Source organism: Salvia hispanica, chromosome 5, assembly GCF_029641045.1.
Source record: "Salvia hispanica isolate PSC_SH4W2 chromosome 5, Shi_PSC_v1, whole genome shotgun sequence".
In the NCBI taxonomy this organism is placed as follows: Eukaryota; Viridiplantae; Streptophyta; class Magnoliopsida; order Lamiales; family Lamiaceae; genus Salvia; species Salvia hispanica.
Window position 1 is genome coordinate 20,001,151 of NC_142696.1, and position 14,560 is coordinate 20,015,710.

At 33.6% G+C, this 14,560-nt stretch overlaps 2 protein-coding genes across 3 annotated transcripts; both read right to left on the reverse strand.

Annotated features, from left to right (window-relative positions):
* Positions 1-1,485: 1,485 nt before the first annotated feature.
* On the reverse strand, positions 1,486-5,040 carry LOC125188826 (CDPK-related kinase 5-like). The gene is made up of 11 exons (XM_048085886.2): positions 4,246-5,040; positions 3,840-3,970; positions 3,672-3,713; positions 3,482-3,590; positions 3,215-3,293; positions 2,841-3,137; positions 2,640-2,752; positions 2,450-2,557; positions 2,312-2,374; positions 2,053-2,220; positions 1,486-1,955 (listed from the first exon to the last, which is right to left on the reverse strand). The coding sequence occupies exons 1-11, from the start codon at positions 4,831-4,833 to the stop codon at positions 1,815-1,817; spliced, it is 1,839 nt and encodes a 612-aa protein (XP_047941843.1). The 5' UTR covers positions 4,834-5,040; the 3' UTR covers positions 1,486-1,814.
* Positions 5,041-12,186: 7,146 nt separating this feature from the next.
* LOC125186266 (hydrophobic protein RCI2A-like) lies at positions 12,187-12,450 on the reverse strand. Of its 2 annotated transcripts, none has more exons than XM_048082621.1 (2): positions 12,372-12,450; positions 12,187-12,272 (listed from the first exon to the last, which is right to left on the reverse strand). In XM_048082621.1, exons 1-2 carry the CDS (start codon positions 12,448-12,450, stop codon positions 12,187-12,189), a joined length of 165 nt encoding a protein of 54 aa, XP_047938578.1. The 2 variants fall into 2 exon arrangements, with proteins under 2 accessions (XP_047938578.1, XP_088914012.1); XM_089057886.1 differs by having other exon boundaries at positions 12,187-12,264; positions 12,370-12,450.
* Positions 12,451-14,560: the final 2,110 nt, after the last annotated feature.

The window sequence follows — 14,560 nt, forward strand, 5'->3', positions numbered from 1 at the left end:
CGGCTTGGGGAACTGACTCTCCGCTATCCTCCGCAGTCCTCCTCAGTCTGCCCACTATGCATCATGCGGAGGGCGTTGGCGTACAACCCCGAAAATCGGCCCACCGCGGCCCTAATGCGTTCCCACCCCTTCCAGCACTCCTCCCCGCTGTAGTCCTTTCTGTACGGGCAGTTCCTCTTGTAGGCTGCTCTGATCTTAACCCACATGTTGACGATCCGCTGGTTGTTCGCAACCCGCGGATCGTCGCAAACCGACAGCCACGCCTTGGCCAGGGCGACGTACTCCTCTTCCGTCCACTTGCTCCGTGTGGGGGTGTCGTCAACAGCCGACTGCGACGACTCGCCGACCACCTTGCTCTTCCCCTTGCTCTTCTTCTTCTGCGCGGCCCGACGACTCCCCTCTTATAGTCTCCATGTCCCCGATATCGAACCCCAGCTCATGTAATGAGAAACGGTCATCCCTAGTTAACTGCGTCTCCACTGGGGTCGACGTGTGAGACGAAGCCGTAAAAAAATCAAGAGTGGGACGATAGACCGTGTCCCCCCCGATGACCCCTGCAACCCGGGCTGCATACCGGGATGCATACCGGACTGCTGCATACCGGGGTGGATCCCTCCCTGCGCGCCCGCCATCAACCCCATCATCTGTTGTAGCATCTGCTGCGGCATTTGGGGCATACCCATCTGCCCCTGCATCCCCCCTGCGCGCCCGCCATCAACCCTATCAACTGTTGCCAAGGGTTGTTGTACCCTTGGCCCATCTGCCCGCCCATCCCGCCCATCTGCCCCTATCCAGACCCCACGGGTATTGTGGGAGTCTGAGATCCGCTCGTCGCCGGGCTGAACTCGTTGTTGTTGTCCATCGCTCGATGTTGCTCTTGTATAGAAAGTTAGAGAGAGAAAAAACTCGTTAAAACAAGTTGTGCAAATGAAAATGAAACTAAAATCGCGTATATATAGTGTTTCAAAAAAATTCAAAAAAATAAAAATAAAAAACGGCGCTGGCCGATCGCTCGCTGATCGGCACGCCACAATGGCGGCCAGCGCCTGGAAATCGGCGTGCGCTCGCCGATTTCTACGCCGAATTGCCGCTGGCCGGTCCCAATGGTTCGGCTAGCCGACCGGCTAGCGACGCGAATCGGCTAGCCGGTGCGCTAGCCGCCATTGTGGATGCTCTTAGGTATTTAGTTTGAAATTTGTGATTAATTTTCAATAGTTAAATATATAAAAGTACTAAAAGCAAGGCCTTCATCAAGTACCTATTTAGGATCATTAAAAGGTGAACATTTTGTTGCAATGTCAACAGTCGTTGGAACTGCGACATCAAACAGCCACTGCCTTGACCGAATCTACAACATCATAGTTAATCTTATTTCAATGTTTTGGGGATACACTTTTACCCCCTTGTTCTATTCTAGATCCACGCTAGTGTAACATAGATTGTTTGTCTTGGATTGGTGAATTGAATAGGAAAATACTCATCTCATTTGGCTTGATTGAACAAGCAAATATATATTTGAACTTCAACAACTCCACGCATGAACAATTCTGTACATAGGTTCGTGTTTCACATTAATTTTCCATTAAATAATATTGTTGAAAATAAAAAAGAAAAAGGAGAATGAATAGATTAGATGGTGGAAGAAGATACAAGGAAGGTTATGTCAGGCAGCGTCGTATGTCAGACGAAATGGGTGTGCTATGAATGTCCACTTCAGCCTGCTCTCAAAATTAACTATGGCTTTACACTGGCTGCAGAACTTCTTTTCTTGAATTCTGTTGCCAGATCTTTCATGCTCTATGTAGAATATCATCCTAATGAGGTTTCGCCAGAGCCCGGCTGGACACGCCGTGCAACAGCTTCACGAATCCGAGGAAACTGAGCTTCCCATCGGTGTGTCTGATCCAGTCGTGAAGAACAGCATGAACAGGGACCGAAGGGCTAAGCCCGAGTTCCTGAAACGACAATTCATCGAGTTTTCTTTCAGTTTCCATCCAACCTCCATACGAAAATAAGGAGGGCTAGAAGATTGTATGTAGGAGTATGTGTTACCGAAGCTAGTTCCTCGATCATGATAGTCCTGTTGCCATCTTTGTCGAAGAGCTCGTAAGCACAACGTGCGTGTTGCTCCCATCTGTCCAGAGCTTCCAGCTGATACACACTCAAAGTAGCAGCACAGAATTCTTCGAAATCCATTCTTCTATATTGAAGTGCATTTAGCTGTTGCATATACAAAAAAGGTAAAGTGTGTGTGTTACAGCAAGTTATAGTTGATTGACAATTCAGGACACAGTCTTATCCCAAGCCTCACCGAAGCAAGAAAATCGAAGATGTGGGATTCGTTCATGGCATCAGTTGCATTTTTCTTCAAGGCCTGCGGATATTACAGATAGTAAGACCGAGTTTTGATTCTAAAAGACAATAGCAAGAACGAGACATGATTACCAACCATTTTGATATTATCTAAACATATGGTGCCGTTTTTGTTTGGCTCGAGCAGTGCAAACTGCTCCCTCAGGTAGAAGAGTTCGTCAGCTGTCAGTGTTTTCGATAAAGCCTGCAGAGATCGATGAACGGAAATTATGGAACAACAACAAGAAAGTTAACACAGAAATCGAAGGAATATACACTTCACCCACCCGTAGTGCAGCTTTTCTTAGGGGAGATGATCGCATATACGATTTCATGAGCTTAAATATCAATATATCCAATGGCGCTTTTATGTTACTGGTATTTCTGAGCCACGGATGACCTGAAATAGATAACTTGTATTTGTAAGTAAATAAGTTTCTTTTGTCATTCACAGCGGTAGTTAAGTGTTACTAGCATTGGACACTCACACATGGCTTGAGCTGCACTCATCCGTTTCCTGGGATCCTTATTAAGCAAACGCTTGACAAAATCTTTGGCCTCAGAGGACAAAATTGGCCAAGGTTGTTCCTCATAAGTTGGTTCAGCTTTAACAACGGCTCGAAAGATGCCAGATTCAGTTCGAGCCCAAAATGGCCGGCTCCCACATAACAATATATATCCTATAACGCCAATGCTCCAAACATCGGCCTCAGTACTGTATGCCCTATGTAAAACTTCAGGCGCTACGTAATATGCACTGCCAACGATATCGTTAAGCCTTTCATCTACAAAGAATGAATCAATGTCAATTTATCAATCGTCATTTCCATTATATTTTATGAGAGAAACAAATGGGACAAACCTGGTTTTACAAAATCTGATAATCCAAAATCAATGGCCTTCAATGTTGAGTCTTCTTCTTTGGTTGTAAACAAGAAATTCTGAACAAGAGGCAAGCAACAGTTAGATTATACTGCTTAAATAGCATTAACAAATCTAACATGCTAAAACACAACACTAAGATCCAACTATTTTCTGACACGTTATAACAACACGAGACAAGGTGACTTAGGTTTCTAATAAACTGTTTGTAACTCAAGCCACGAAATAGAAGACTAGAAGCTCCTACCTCAGGTTTAAGATCCCGATGTACCACACCCTGGAGATGGCAGAACGAAACAACATTCAGTATTTGTATCATCACCAATTTCGCGTCTTCTTCTGTATACTTGCCACCCCTGAAAGATTACGAAACATATCCAAGTTAAAGGATATCGCCCTCTCAAAACAAAACGAAGTAAAATCATACAAATTGATACCTCGAAAGTATTTTATCCAAAAGTTCGCCTCCTTCACATAACCTGAAGAATGAAGTCAAAATCAAAGGGTTAGAAACTCAAGATCATGCTAATATCTATACTTTATAAGCGAAAATGGAGTCGGATCGAGTCAATTCAAAAGAGAATCAGAGGCAAGCAAGAACTTACTCCATGACTACATAAACATTGTCATGATCTTCATAAGCATCATAAAACTGGATGAGATTGTTGTGACCTGTCAATGCTCTTAATATCTTCACTTCCTTCCTCACATCTTCAATGGCTATAGCAGTAGTCATCTAGCAACACACATCACACAAAAACGCATTAGAAACACTATCAAAAAAACGGCAAGCAAGATCTGGAGTTCTGGACATATATCTTTCATCTCCATAAAACTAACAACAAAATTAGCCAATTCCAGACCTCATATTCTTAGAGATACTAAATTCAAAAACATTTTACAAAATCAACCTCCTTTCTGAATAGAACAGATCTCCACAAAACAAAATCCCACCACGATTAAAGAAACATGAGATCACCAAAATTGGAGAGAGAGAGGGGAGTTCCTCACCTTGGCTTTAGGTATGAACTTAACAGCAACCTCCTGGCCCTTGAGCTCCCCCTTCTTGAACTTGGCCTTACAAGTAAACCCAAAATGCCCTCGCCCAACTTCTTCCCCAACCTCATATTTGCTGTAGAAATTCTTCGAAAAGCCGAAGCTTTTATCCAAACCCGCCCCTTCCACCTCCTTCCCCTCCGGTATCGCCGCCTCATTCGGCTTCACCGAGCCGTGCCGCCGCGCCAACACGGCCTTGATGTGCTTCGCCGGAGACGGCGGCGGAAACGGCCTCTTGAAAAACCTCCTCGGCGTGCCGCTCCCCGGCGCCGGAGATCTCGCTGGAGACTTCTTGGAGAAGAGGTAATGAGCCGGGCTCGGGCTGTAGAAGGGGAAAAAGGGAGACTTTTTTCCTGCTTCGCCTTTTTCCTCGCTCTTCTTCTTCTCGAAGCTTCCAGAAGTCCTCCCATTCTCGCGGCTGTTCTTCGCCGGAACTTGGTGCTCACCGTTATTCTGATTCGGGGCGTAATTATCACCAATTTCACCTGATGAATGGCAATTGAGCTCTTGAGAGGGTTTGGGTCTAGAAGTGCAGACTCCCATTTCCGTTTATACACCCAAAATCTCAACTTTTTTTAATTTCTCTCTCTCTTTTATTAGCTGAAAACCTTGTTTGAAAGTTCAAAGATTTGAACACATTTTCATAAAGGGGTTGCAGCTTTGAATCTGTAGGAAAGAAGAAAGTGAAGCAAGTGAGAGAGAGGGATCTGCGGAGAAGGTGATAAAAAGTAAACGACGATGGGTGCTTTGGAGTATAAAGGAAAAATCGAATATCAAAACTGAAAATTTGAAAAAAAGAAATCGAATTCTGGAAATATAATTAACGATAATGAATGTAGGGCACAGTGGTCCAGGGTGTACAGTTGAGATCCACGTGGCATGATGTGTTGGGTTTTTTATTTAACAAGTGAGAAATAGAATTTGTTTTCTTTTTTTTTTACTTGGAAACAAGTGGATTTTAAATGATATTTTGGGATGGGTGACGAAGGAATTTCTTGATTAATTTGTATGATTTGTTTCTTTTGGATTATCAAGATATTTCTTTTTGTTTTTTACTGCGTATTTTCTCCCGCAATAGTTTGAAACCCCAAAAGGGATTAACTGAATACTCCTATTAGATGTATATAATGTTGGAAAGAAATCAAAATAATTCTACAATTCAAGAAAAAAATCACATCAGATCAGCAGTAGCCATAATTACAAAATATGATTTCCAAATTAGAATTTATCTTGCATGGAGTATAAGTTTTTCTTTGTCTATAAAGAGACGTGTAATTCACAGTGAATAATAAGCAAAATTACCTATTTCTACATATAATTATGTATAATTGAGACCTGTTTTTTAAACATTTGGATAAACTTCAAATTCGATAACATGACAAATGTGAAGGTAGTATTAACTTTTATTAATTTTATTTAAAAATATTTCATTTTGTCTTTTGTGTTTAGTTTAGTTTGTGTTTTGTATTTAAAAAAAAAACAATTGCGTGACCAGGAAATCAAAGAAAATTTTATTTAGTTTGACTTGCATTATGAATTCATATTCCAATCATAACAAGGGTCCTCAAATTTGAAATTATACGTATATAAAATCAGTTGGTATGTATGTATTAAATAAGATTATAATATGTCTATATTTAAAATTAAGTATAATATAACAATTAACAAAAAATATTACTACTATAACAATGAACAAATGCTAGAGAAACTTATTCTATCGTCCAAAAAAAAAGTTTTATTTTACTATGTCCGCAAAATTAGTCCATTTATAATGAGTCACTATTATTGCTTCAATTACTTTAATTATTTTTCATTAATTTTGTATTAGAATACGTGTCTTCTATTAACAAGATTATTTGTATAGACTTAGAGTACTCAATATTATAACAAAACTGTATTATAATATTTCTTTTGGTGGCGTTCCATTATAAGTTAAACATTTTTTTACATGGCAAAAAGCAACATTTCGTTTCTTCTATTTTATTTCCTCCGTTCATAAGAAATAGAGCACAATTATCATTTTTGGCCGTCCACAAAAAATAGAACACATTTATGAAAAGTTTTCAACAAATAATAACCCTACACATCATTCCACTAACACTACTTCTCATTTACTTTTTCTCCTTCTTTCTTACTTTTTTCAATTCTCTCTTACTATTTTATATGTAATACTATTTCACTTTCCATAAAATAATTAAATGGATGTCTTCAAATTTAGATAAGGGTTTTTGGCTTTTTAAATCAAAACCTTTCCCCGAATTCCGGTTTTTTCCATGAACTATGAGATTTGTTTTTAAAACCACGAACTTTCATTTCGTTAGGATTTTCCCAGCCCGACCCGAATAGCACATTTCCGACTCGAATAGCATAATTCAAAATGTTAAAGTTGTGTTTTGTTTATTCAAAAGTTGTCATTTGTTATGTAATAATTGTGACTGTATGTATTATTATGCCAAATAGGATCCAAGTAATCAATTTAGTGACAAATAAGATTAAAATTGACATGTAGACAACCCGGGTTTCGTCGTTGACCCGCCCGGAAAAAATCCCAACGAAATGAAAGTTCGTGGTTTTAAAAACAAATCTCATAGTTCATGGGAAAAACCGGAATTCGGGGAAAGGTTTTGGTTTAAAAAGCCAAAAACCCTTTAGATAATATAAAGTTGCCAAATTTATGTCCAAGTGATATGGCATGTGTTTCGTTGTCAAAAAGGTATTGGTGAGGCACACCAAATCATTATGCATCATGATTTGGAAGGACCATAGAATTTTTACTCCTCCGCCAGTCACCATAACACAAAATCCAACCAATAAACATCTTATTTCAAATACATAAAAATCGAAATAAAATACAAACAACAAAGTTACAATAACAAAAAGGAAAAACTCAATCAAATAATTTGGTAAATTAGAACCAGATTCTCTAATATTATGAAAATATGAAGAATATGTATTAATTAGTTGTATAGTACTCCGTAATTTGGTTGATCTTGCTGTTGAAATATTTTTTTAAATGTTTCTTTCTCATCTTGGAAATATGCATGATCTTTCGGATCATGCATAATTATTTTAATTTCATAGATAATTTTTTATTTTCATCTCTCGTTTATTTTAATCCATTACTTACCTTTTGATTTTTAAAAATGCAATCATTTGTATGACCAATATATAAATTTATGAATCCTAAAATTAAGCAATTTTATGTCTGTATTCTGATATGTTCGTAATGTGATATTATTAAATATGTTCTAATTTAAGTTTAAATGTAAGTGTAGTATATTTGATGTATTTTAATTCTCAAGTTATGTAGTTTTGTATCCAATAAACAATACATTTAATATATAAATACATTAATAACCAATTCTTATTATGTTATTTTATTTTATGTTCGGCACCGCGCTGTGAAGTTAATGTGTAATCAATATCAAATATAAAGTAGGGGTATGATTGATTTTTTTTTTAAATAAATAAATATATAATTTTTATTAATTTGAGTTTGATATAAATAATTGTAACAATTAATTTTTAATGTGGTATTTGCTGAAAATTGACTTTTTTGTTAATTTTTTATTTGGAGGGTGCACCTCTTACTTAATCTCTTCTAGATTGTTTCTTATGCGGTTTTTTTTCTACTGGATTTTGTTTCCTTCCACTCATCCTTTCTAGTAGGGATGTCAACTGGGTCAACCCATTCGAACTGTCAGGCTATTTGGATGTGGGCTATTCTGGTTATGAATTTTTTTTGTTATAATTTTTCAATCCTAACCCTAATTCACTGGGTTTCGGCTAACCCATCGGGCTATTCGGGCTAAAAAGCTTTCGAAAACAATCTCTTGAGGTCAAAATATACCTCTGTAAAATGATTTTGAATATTAGATATTTTATTTTTTTAGTTATAGAATCATATAAAATTTTCAGATTTTCATAACTTTTCTGAAATACTCCTCCACGTTAGAGTTGCGTCTTTCATCTTGATTACCAACAACTTAAACAAATATAAATCAAAATAAAAGAAATCAATTTAAATTAAAGTTTCTGTTTGTGTCATTATTTTGGCATTGATCATAATCAATTCTTTACGAAACTTAGAAATCATATCTTAGATGAATCACTATTAAAACGATAAATATATTGAGATTTTGATGGAATAATTCGCAATTTTGTTTTGATTGGCTTTGGTGGTGGTAAACTGGTTGTGGCAGATAATGGGACGACGTAAGAATGTGTCAATGTAGACCTTGAAAGTTGGTAGCGTGGAACATAGTGAAAAGGTGTGAAATGGAAATTGAAAATGACAGGCAAATTGTGGCATATGAATTCCAAAAGTACAAGAAAAACCCAAAAATTAATATTTTTTTCAATTAAAAACTACAATCCGTTGGGCTGACCGCAACCCGTTCGAGCCAACTCGTTTAACTCGTCAACCCTAATGGGCTAACCCGTTTAGCACGTTTTGTATTCGGCTTGCGAAATTACAGTCCTAACTCGCTAATTTTATCAGACTATTCAGATCGACTCACATATTATGGGTTGGATTGACATAGATCACTACACTCTAGAGTGGTTTGAGTTGTTTCTTTTTAAAAATAAAAACATACTTACTATACTCTAAAACAAGTACCCCTAACATATGAATATTAGGTTATAATTAATGTAATTTGCTCCTTTTAAACATTTTGTAATTTCTACATATATTAAATATTTTAACACCAGTATCATCTTTCTATGCGCGCATAAACCACATCGTTTTAGAAATAGACTTTTAAACAAAATATAGTACTCGTAGATGTTAAATTTATGACTAATCAAAACCTAGTGGTATATATATATATATATATATAGGGATGTGATTATATCATAACCCATAAATATGGTGATAACATAATAACCCCATTTTATGGATAAAAAATATCATTTTATGGAACAGAATATCATTTTATGGAATAAAAGTATCATTTTATGCATGCTGAAAAAATATCATTTTATCGTGTATAAATATCATTTTTAGTAAAAATGATACTTTTGACCCATAAAATGATAGGGTTATTAGGTTATCACATAAATATGAGTTATGATATGATCGCACCCCTATATATATATATGTATATATATATATATATATATATACTCCCTCCGTTTCATAGGAATAGAGACATTTTATTTTGCGCACTCGTTTTTAAAAAATAATTATAAATAGTTAAAATGGAGAAAAAGTAAAGTAAGAGAAAGAATATTATAGATAAGACTCTTCTTTACATTATTCTTTCTCTTACTTTACTTTTTCTCCACTTTAACTACTTATAATTATTTTTTCAAAACGAATGCGCAAAATGAAATGTCTTCATTACTATGGAACGAAGGGAGTATATTATACTGAAGTCTTACAAATGATGTACTGTATCGAATTATTGAATGTGATTAAAATTATATTTATTCGACAATTATCCAATTTATCCCTAATTCAACTCACATTTAGAAGACACAAATAAATTTTGTGAAAATCTAATTATTTTGTCTCTTATGTCCGCAGCAAGTACATGTACAAGCCCATTTTCTTGTCTTATTTCATTTTCGAAGACTTGTAAGTTGTATCATTAATTATATTTTTGTTTCGCTATGGCATCAAAGGTACAGATATTTTATATGCATGAGTAGTTGATGCATGAATTAAAATAATCCTACATTGATTTGTACGCAACAATCACATTGGGGTGGCAAATCAAATCTTGTCGATCCAACCACAGAATATCAATAATCTTTCTATCAATTATAAAATATTATTCAAATATAATATGTATAGATGTGCAATATGTTCAAACTATAGTCAAAATTGGACGAAATAAAGCAGAAATAGGACATACAGCGTGACGGTGTTTCAGCCGACGATTTACATCAGCTGCGTAATTTAAATTCCATGTCCATATTGATAGTACGTCAGTAAAATTGGATGTGTTCCAAATAAAAAAATAAAAAGGGATAACTCCGAAACGAATTTGGTAAAATTAGAGACGTTGCCCTATCGCATTTAATATTTTATAGTATTAATTTCACTTACAATTACGTGGCTTACTAATTGGTGGTGTAATATTTAAATGTTAAATTTATTATGGTTGTCAGTTATTATACAGCTTATGATGATTTGAAAATAGTGACTGAACAGCTAGGGAAGTTGGAATTTTTCAAATGAGAGTATCACATTAAAGAACGTCACATAAATTTGAAAGCAAAAATAATTTTTTTATAAATAAGTCGGTATCGTCCATTGTTTTTAAAACAAGTATAGAATATACTTATTATATTTTAAAACATGAAGTTAATTTATATTACTCCCACTCAGAAACAGTACAATTACTTAATCATAAACTATAACATCATTATAACGTTAAATTAATATCATCGTAAATTCGTAATATTTTATTTACTTCACTATTTTACATTTTAAAAAAGATACATATTTATTATATTTCCCCATGCAAATTACGATAATTAGGTCAAATGCGATCTAGCTAGATCAGAATGACATTAATTTTGAGTCTTTGACTAGCTATTATAATTACTAATTAGTAATTAAATTTGGTTGTCATGTATTATTAACCCAATTTGATATTAAAATAGTAGTAAAATTGATATTTGATCTTAATTGATGATCATGTTTAAATTCAACTTTTCTCTATAAATATATATTTGAGATCTGTGGTAAAATTATTATAAGTTAATGCGCTTATAGTCCATACTAATAAATAACGTGAATTCATGATATAATTTGTACATTGCATATATGCATATAATTTACAAGAACTGCACAAATTTTAGTTAATTCTTACTTCTAACAGTTCTAAAATTCCTCGAATAAAAATGTTTTTATTTAACCACATTTCTAAATAGAGAGCCAGAATTTCAGCCGAGAGGCCGCAAATGATCTATTTTCTAAATTTAGAAGAAAAATAAGACACCCTAACTCACTCTAAAAAACAATTTGGAAGAAAATGCTAGGATTTTAAGATGCAATATTTTGAGTATAATGAAAAATTATTTGAATAGATTGTACACTTATTCAGAATAAAAACTTAAGTTTCGTTTGGTATCATAAAGAATGAGAACGTGGATTTGAAATTGAAGTCTTAAATTTTAAATATACTAGTATCACGCCTGTGCTATACACAGATTAATCTATTTTTAAAATATTAATTTTAAATTTTCAAATTAATTATGAATTTTAAATTTTCAAATTAATTATGAACAATATGAGTAACAATTTTAGTTATATGAGAATAAAAAATTTGTACAAATCAACATTGAAGAATAATAAATTTGAAACAAATCACATAATATAATGTGTAAACATTAAATCTTGGACTAGGAAGATAAAGATCTATCACAATAAAGAATTAAACACAATGGATAATTACTCATCATTTATAAAACTTCTTTATACACCATATTAACTTTAAAATTAAAATCAATCTCATCAATTCGTCACTCTTCAACAGAATTCGTAGGTAAAATAAGTCGTTTGCCTCACCTAAAACTACAATAAAATAAAGAACAAAATCAATTTGCAATGCACAAAATCAATAATCAATATGTATTAAAGCGATCATCCGTAGAGCAAAGCATAAGATGTATGAGTCCCATGAAAATACACAATCGAACAATTCACATCCCATGCATTCGATGAAAGGACAAAAAATAATTTTATTCTTGTCAATTTTATTCCATTTTGTGGAGGCTTCCCTAGCCATTCAAATCAAGAAGATAAAGCTATAGTGATTACAAATTAACATTAATCAAAGTGACAAATAGAGAATAAAAGTATTTAATTAACATTAATCAAAGTGACAAATAGAGAATAAAAGTATTTATTTATCTTAGAATGGGAGAGGGAGGTGAATATGTCTACTGAGTGAGAATATATATAGCATAAATGATTCCAGTAATGTAACCAAAAAGCGTCAATAAGAAGCAAATCCAAAACTCAACCCGTTAATTTCATCAAAATCAAATAGTATAAATATAGTAGTAATTGTATACTATCAAATTAAAGAATAGAAAATTAATTAGAAAGAGAAATAGAAGTACCCCACAGCTAAACTTGAGGAAAACACCTAATGGAGGAAGAAGAATGGCCACGATAATGTCGATAAAAGTTGTTGTTCCCATTTTTCTTCTCTCTCTCTCTCTCTCTCTCTTTTTTTTTTATTTCCAAGAAGAAGAAGATAGAAATGTAGAAATTTTAGAAGATAAGTGAGAATGGGGAGGAAGTTACTAATGGGTTTAAAGATTCCTCATGCGACCTTTTTTTAAACCGCAACATCCGTATAAGAGCCTCCCACTTAATTACATATAACTATATAAAACCTCCACTCCCTCCACTTAATCACACATTTAATAGTCTTTAAATTATATATATTTAATTTAATATAATTTTTTAAATTAAATGGCAATTTTGTAAATTTCTCCAAAACTGTCCTTTTATATATTGTATAGATTACTATAAAAATATTTAGATATGGAATTAAATTATAATTTCCAGTCTTCCAAAGTAAATAGAAATACTAGGAGTACTATTTAGAATTCCTTATACCTCTGAAATACATATTGCACACACACAAACACAACAATGTAGTAGAACACTTAAACTCATACAAACAACTCAAAATCTATTGAAAATTAATCTAGAAATACATAATGCACATAAATAAATAACTAAAAATTAAATTTAGAATTAGAATACAATTTTATTACAATAACGTGATTCGATGGAACAAAAAATTTTAAATTGAATTAAAATAGTATAACATCTAATTCAATTCCATAAAATTCCAATCCCAAACACAACCATTTGCACACTATAAGTAAATGTACCTTATAATTCTCACAAGTTATATTTTTTTCTACTTTAAACATAAAAACTAACAAAATTAGATTCGGAGGGGGCTTATTGTATGTGGGGTGTATAGAACTCGGAATAGCTAGGCACAATATACATGAACACTTACGAGGACATGATATTCTTTTGATAATCAAATGTGTTATATATATTCTTCTACCTTTTGATATACCCATAACATTCTCTTGAGTTATGTTAATTTCAAATATGGAGTATTTAGTAATTTAATATATATTTATTGATTTAATTTATTAAGTATGATATGAGCTAAAAAAACCTCTTAAATTTTAGTAGTATATAATTAGCTTAGATTTATCTATTTTAAATTGAATAGGGTTATTTTTTCGTTTAATACATACTCTCTTTTATCCAAAACTTTATTTTGAATGTAAATACATGAAATTTGATTTTTTTTTAAAATATTTGCGATAAAGAAAAATCAGAAATGAGGTGGTACTAAGTATTATGTAGGGTGTAGCAATTAAAATTATACTACTTCTACTAGAGTACTATTTTTAATTTATTAATTAAAATTAATAGTAGGAGTAGTAAAATTCCTAGGAGTGGAACATCCCCACCCACGAGGGAAAAAAAAAGAAATAGGAAAGAAAATTACTACTCGTAGAAGATATATGGCAGGCACATAAAAATCTTTGTCCCATAAATATTTTAACCCCATTTTTGTGTTAGTTGTAATAAAGACGTTAGCAAATTGCAATAATGCAAGTGGCGAACCTCATCAATTCATTGTTGAAAGTTGAAACCTTTTCTATCTTATTCATTCCTTTCACTAGCTCTTCTCCTATCCTTCATCATATCATCTAGTAACATACTCTCTGTTTTATATCTACTACTTATACTATATTTCTGTCACCAATTATCCACACCGCACCCTTAATTATGTGATTGGGTGAGCAATTGTTGTAAAAATCAACAAATCATACAACATACACAAATTGTTAAATTTATGGTCTGGCTCGATCGATATCTACCACACTGTATAAATATGTAATAGGAGTATGACATAATTTATTGGATGTTAGAGTTATACCGATCGATCATCATCTCATATCAAGTATATATACATCACGTACACTAACACATATACATACATGAAATATATTTGATGAACGAATAACTAAAATTTAAAATTACCCAAAAATAGAATCACGATAGACAACTATCACGAAGAGGTAGGTAGGTTATGCTGACTTTTAGTTGAGTTTTGGGATCTTGTTGTTTTTTCCTTCTTTTGTGGCTTTGTTGTTTTTGGATTAATGAGGAGATGGTTGGTTTGTTGCTTTAGTGGAGCTGCTTTTAGGTTGCTTTTTGCTTGTTTTGGTTCCTTTTTCTGAGAGGTAGGGGTTTTTTGTTTTTTGG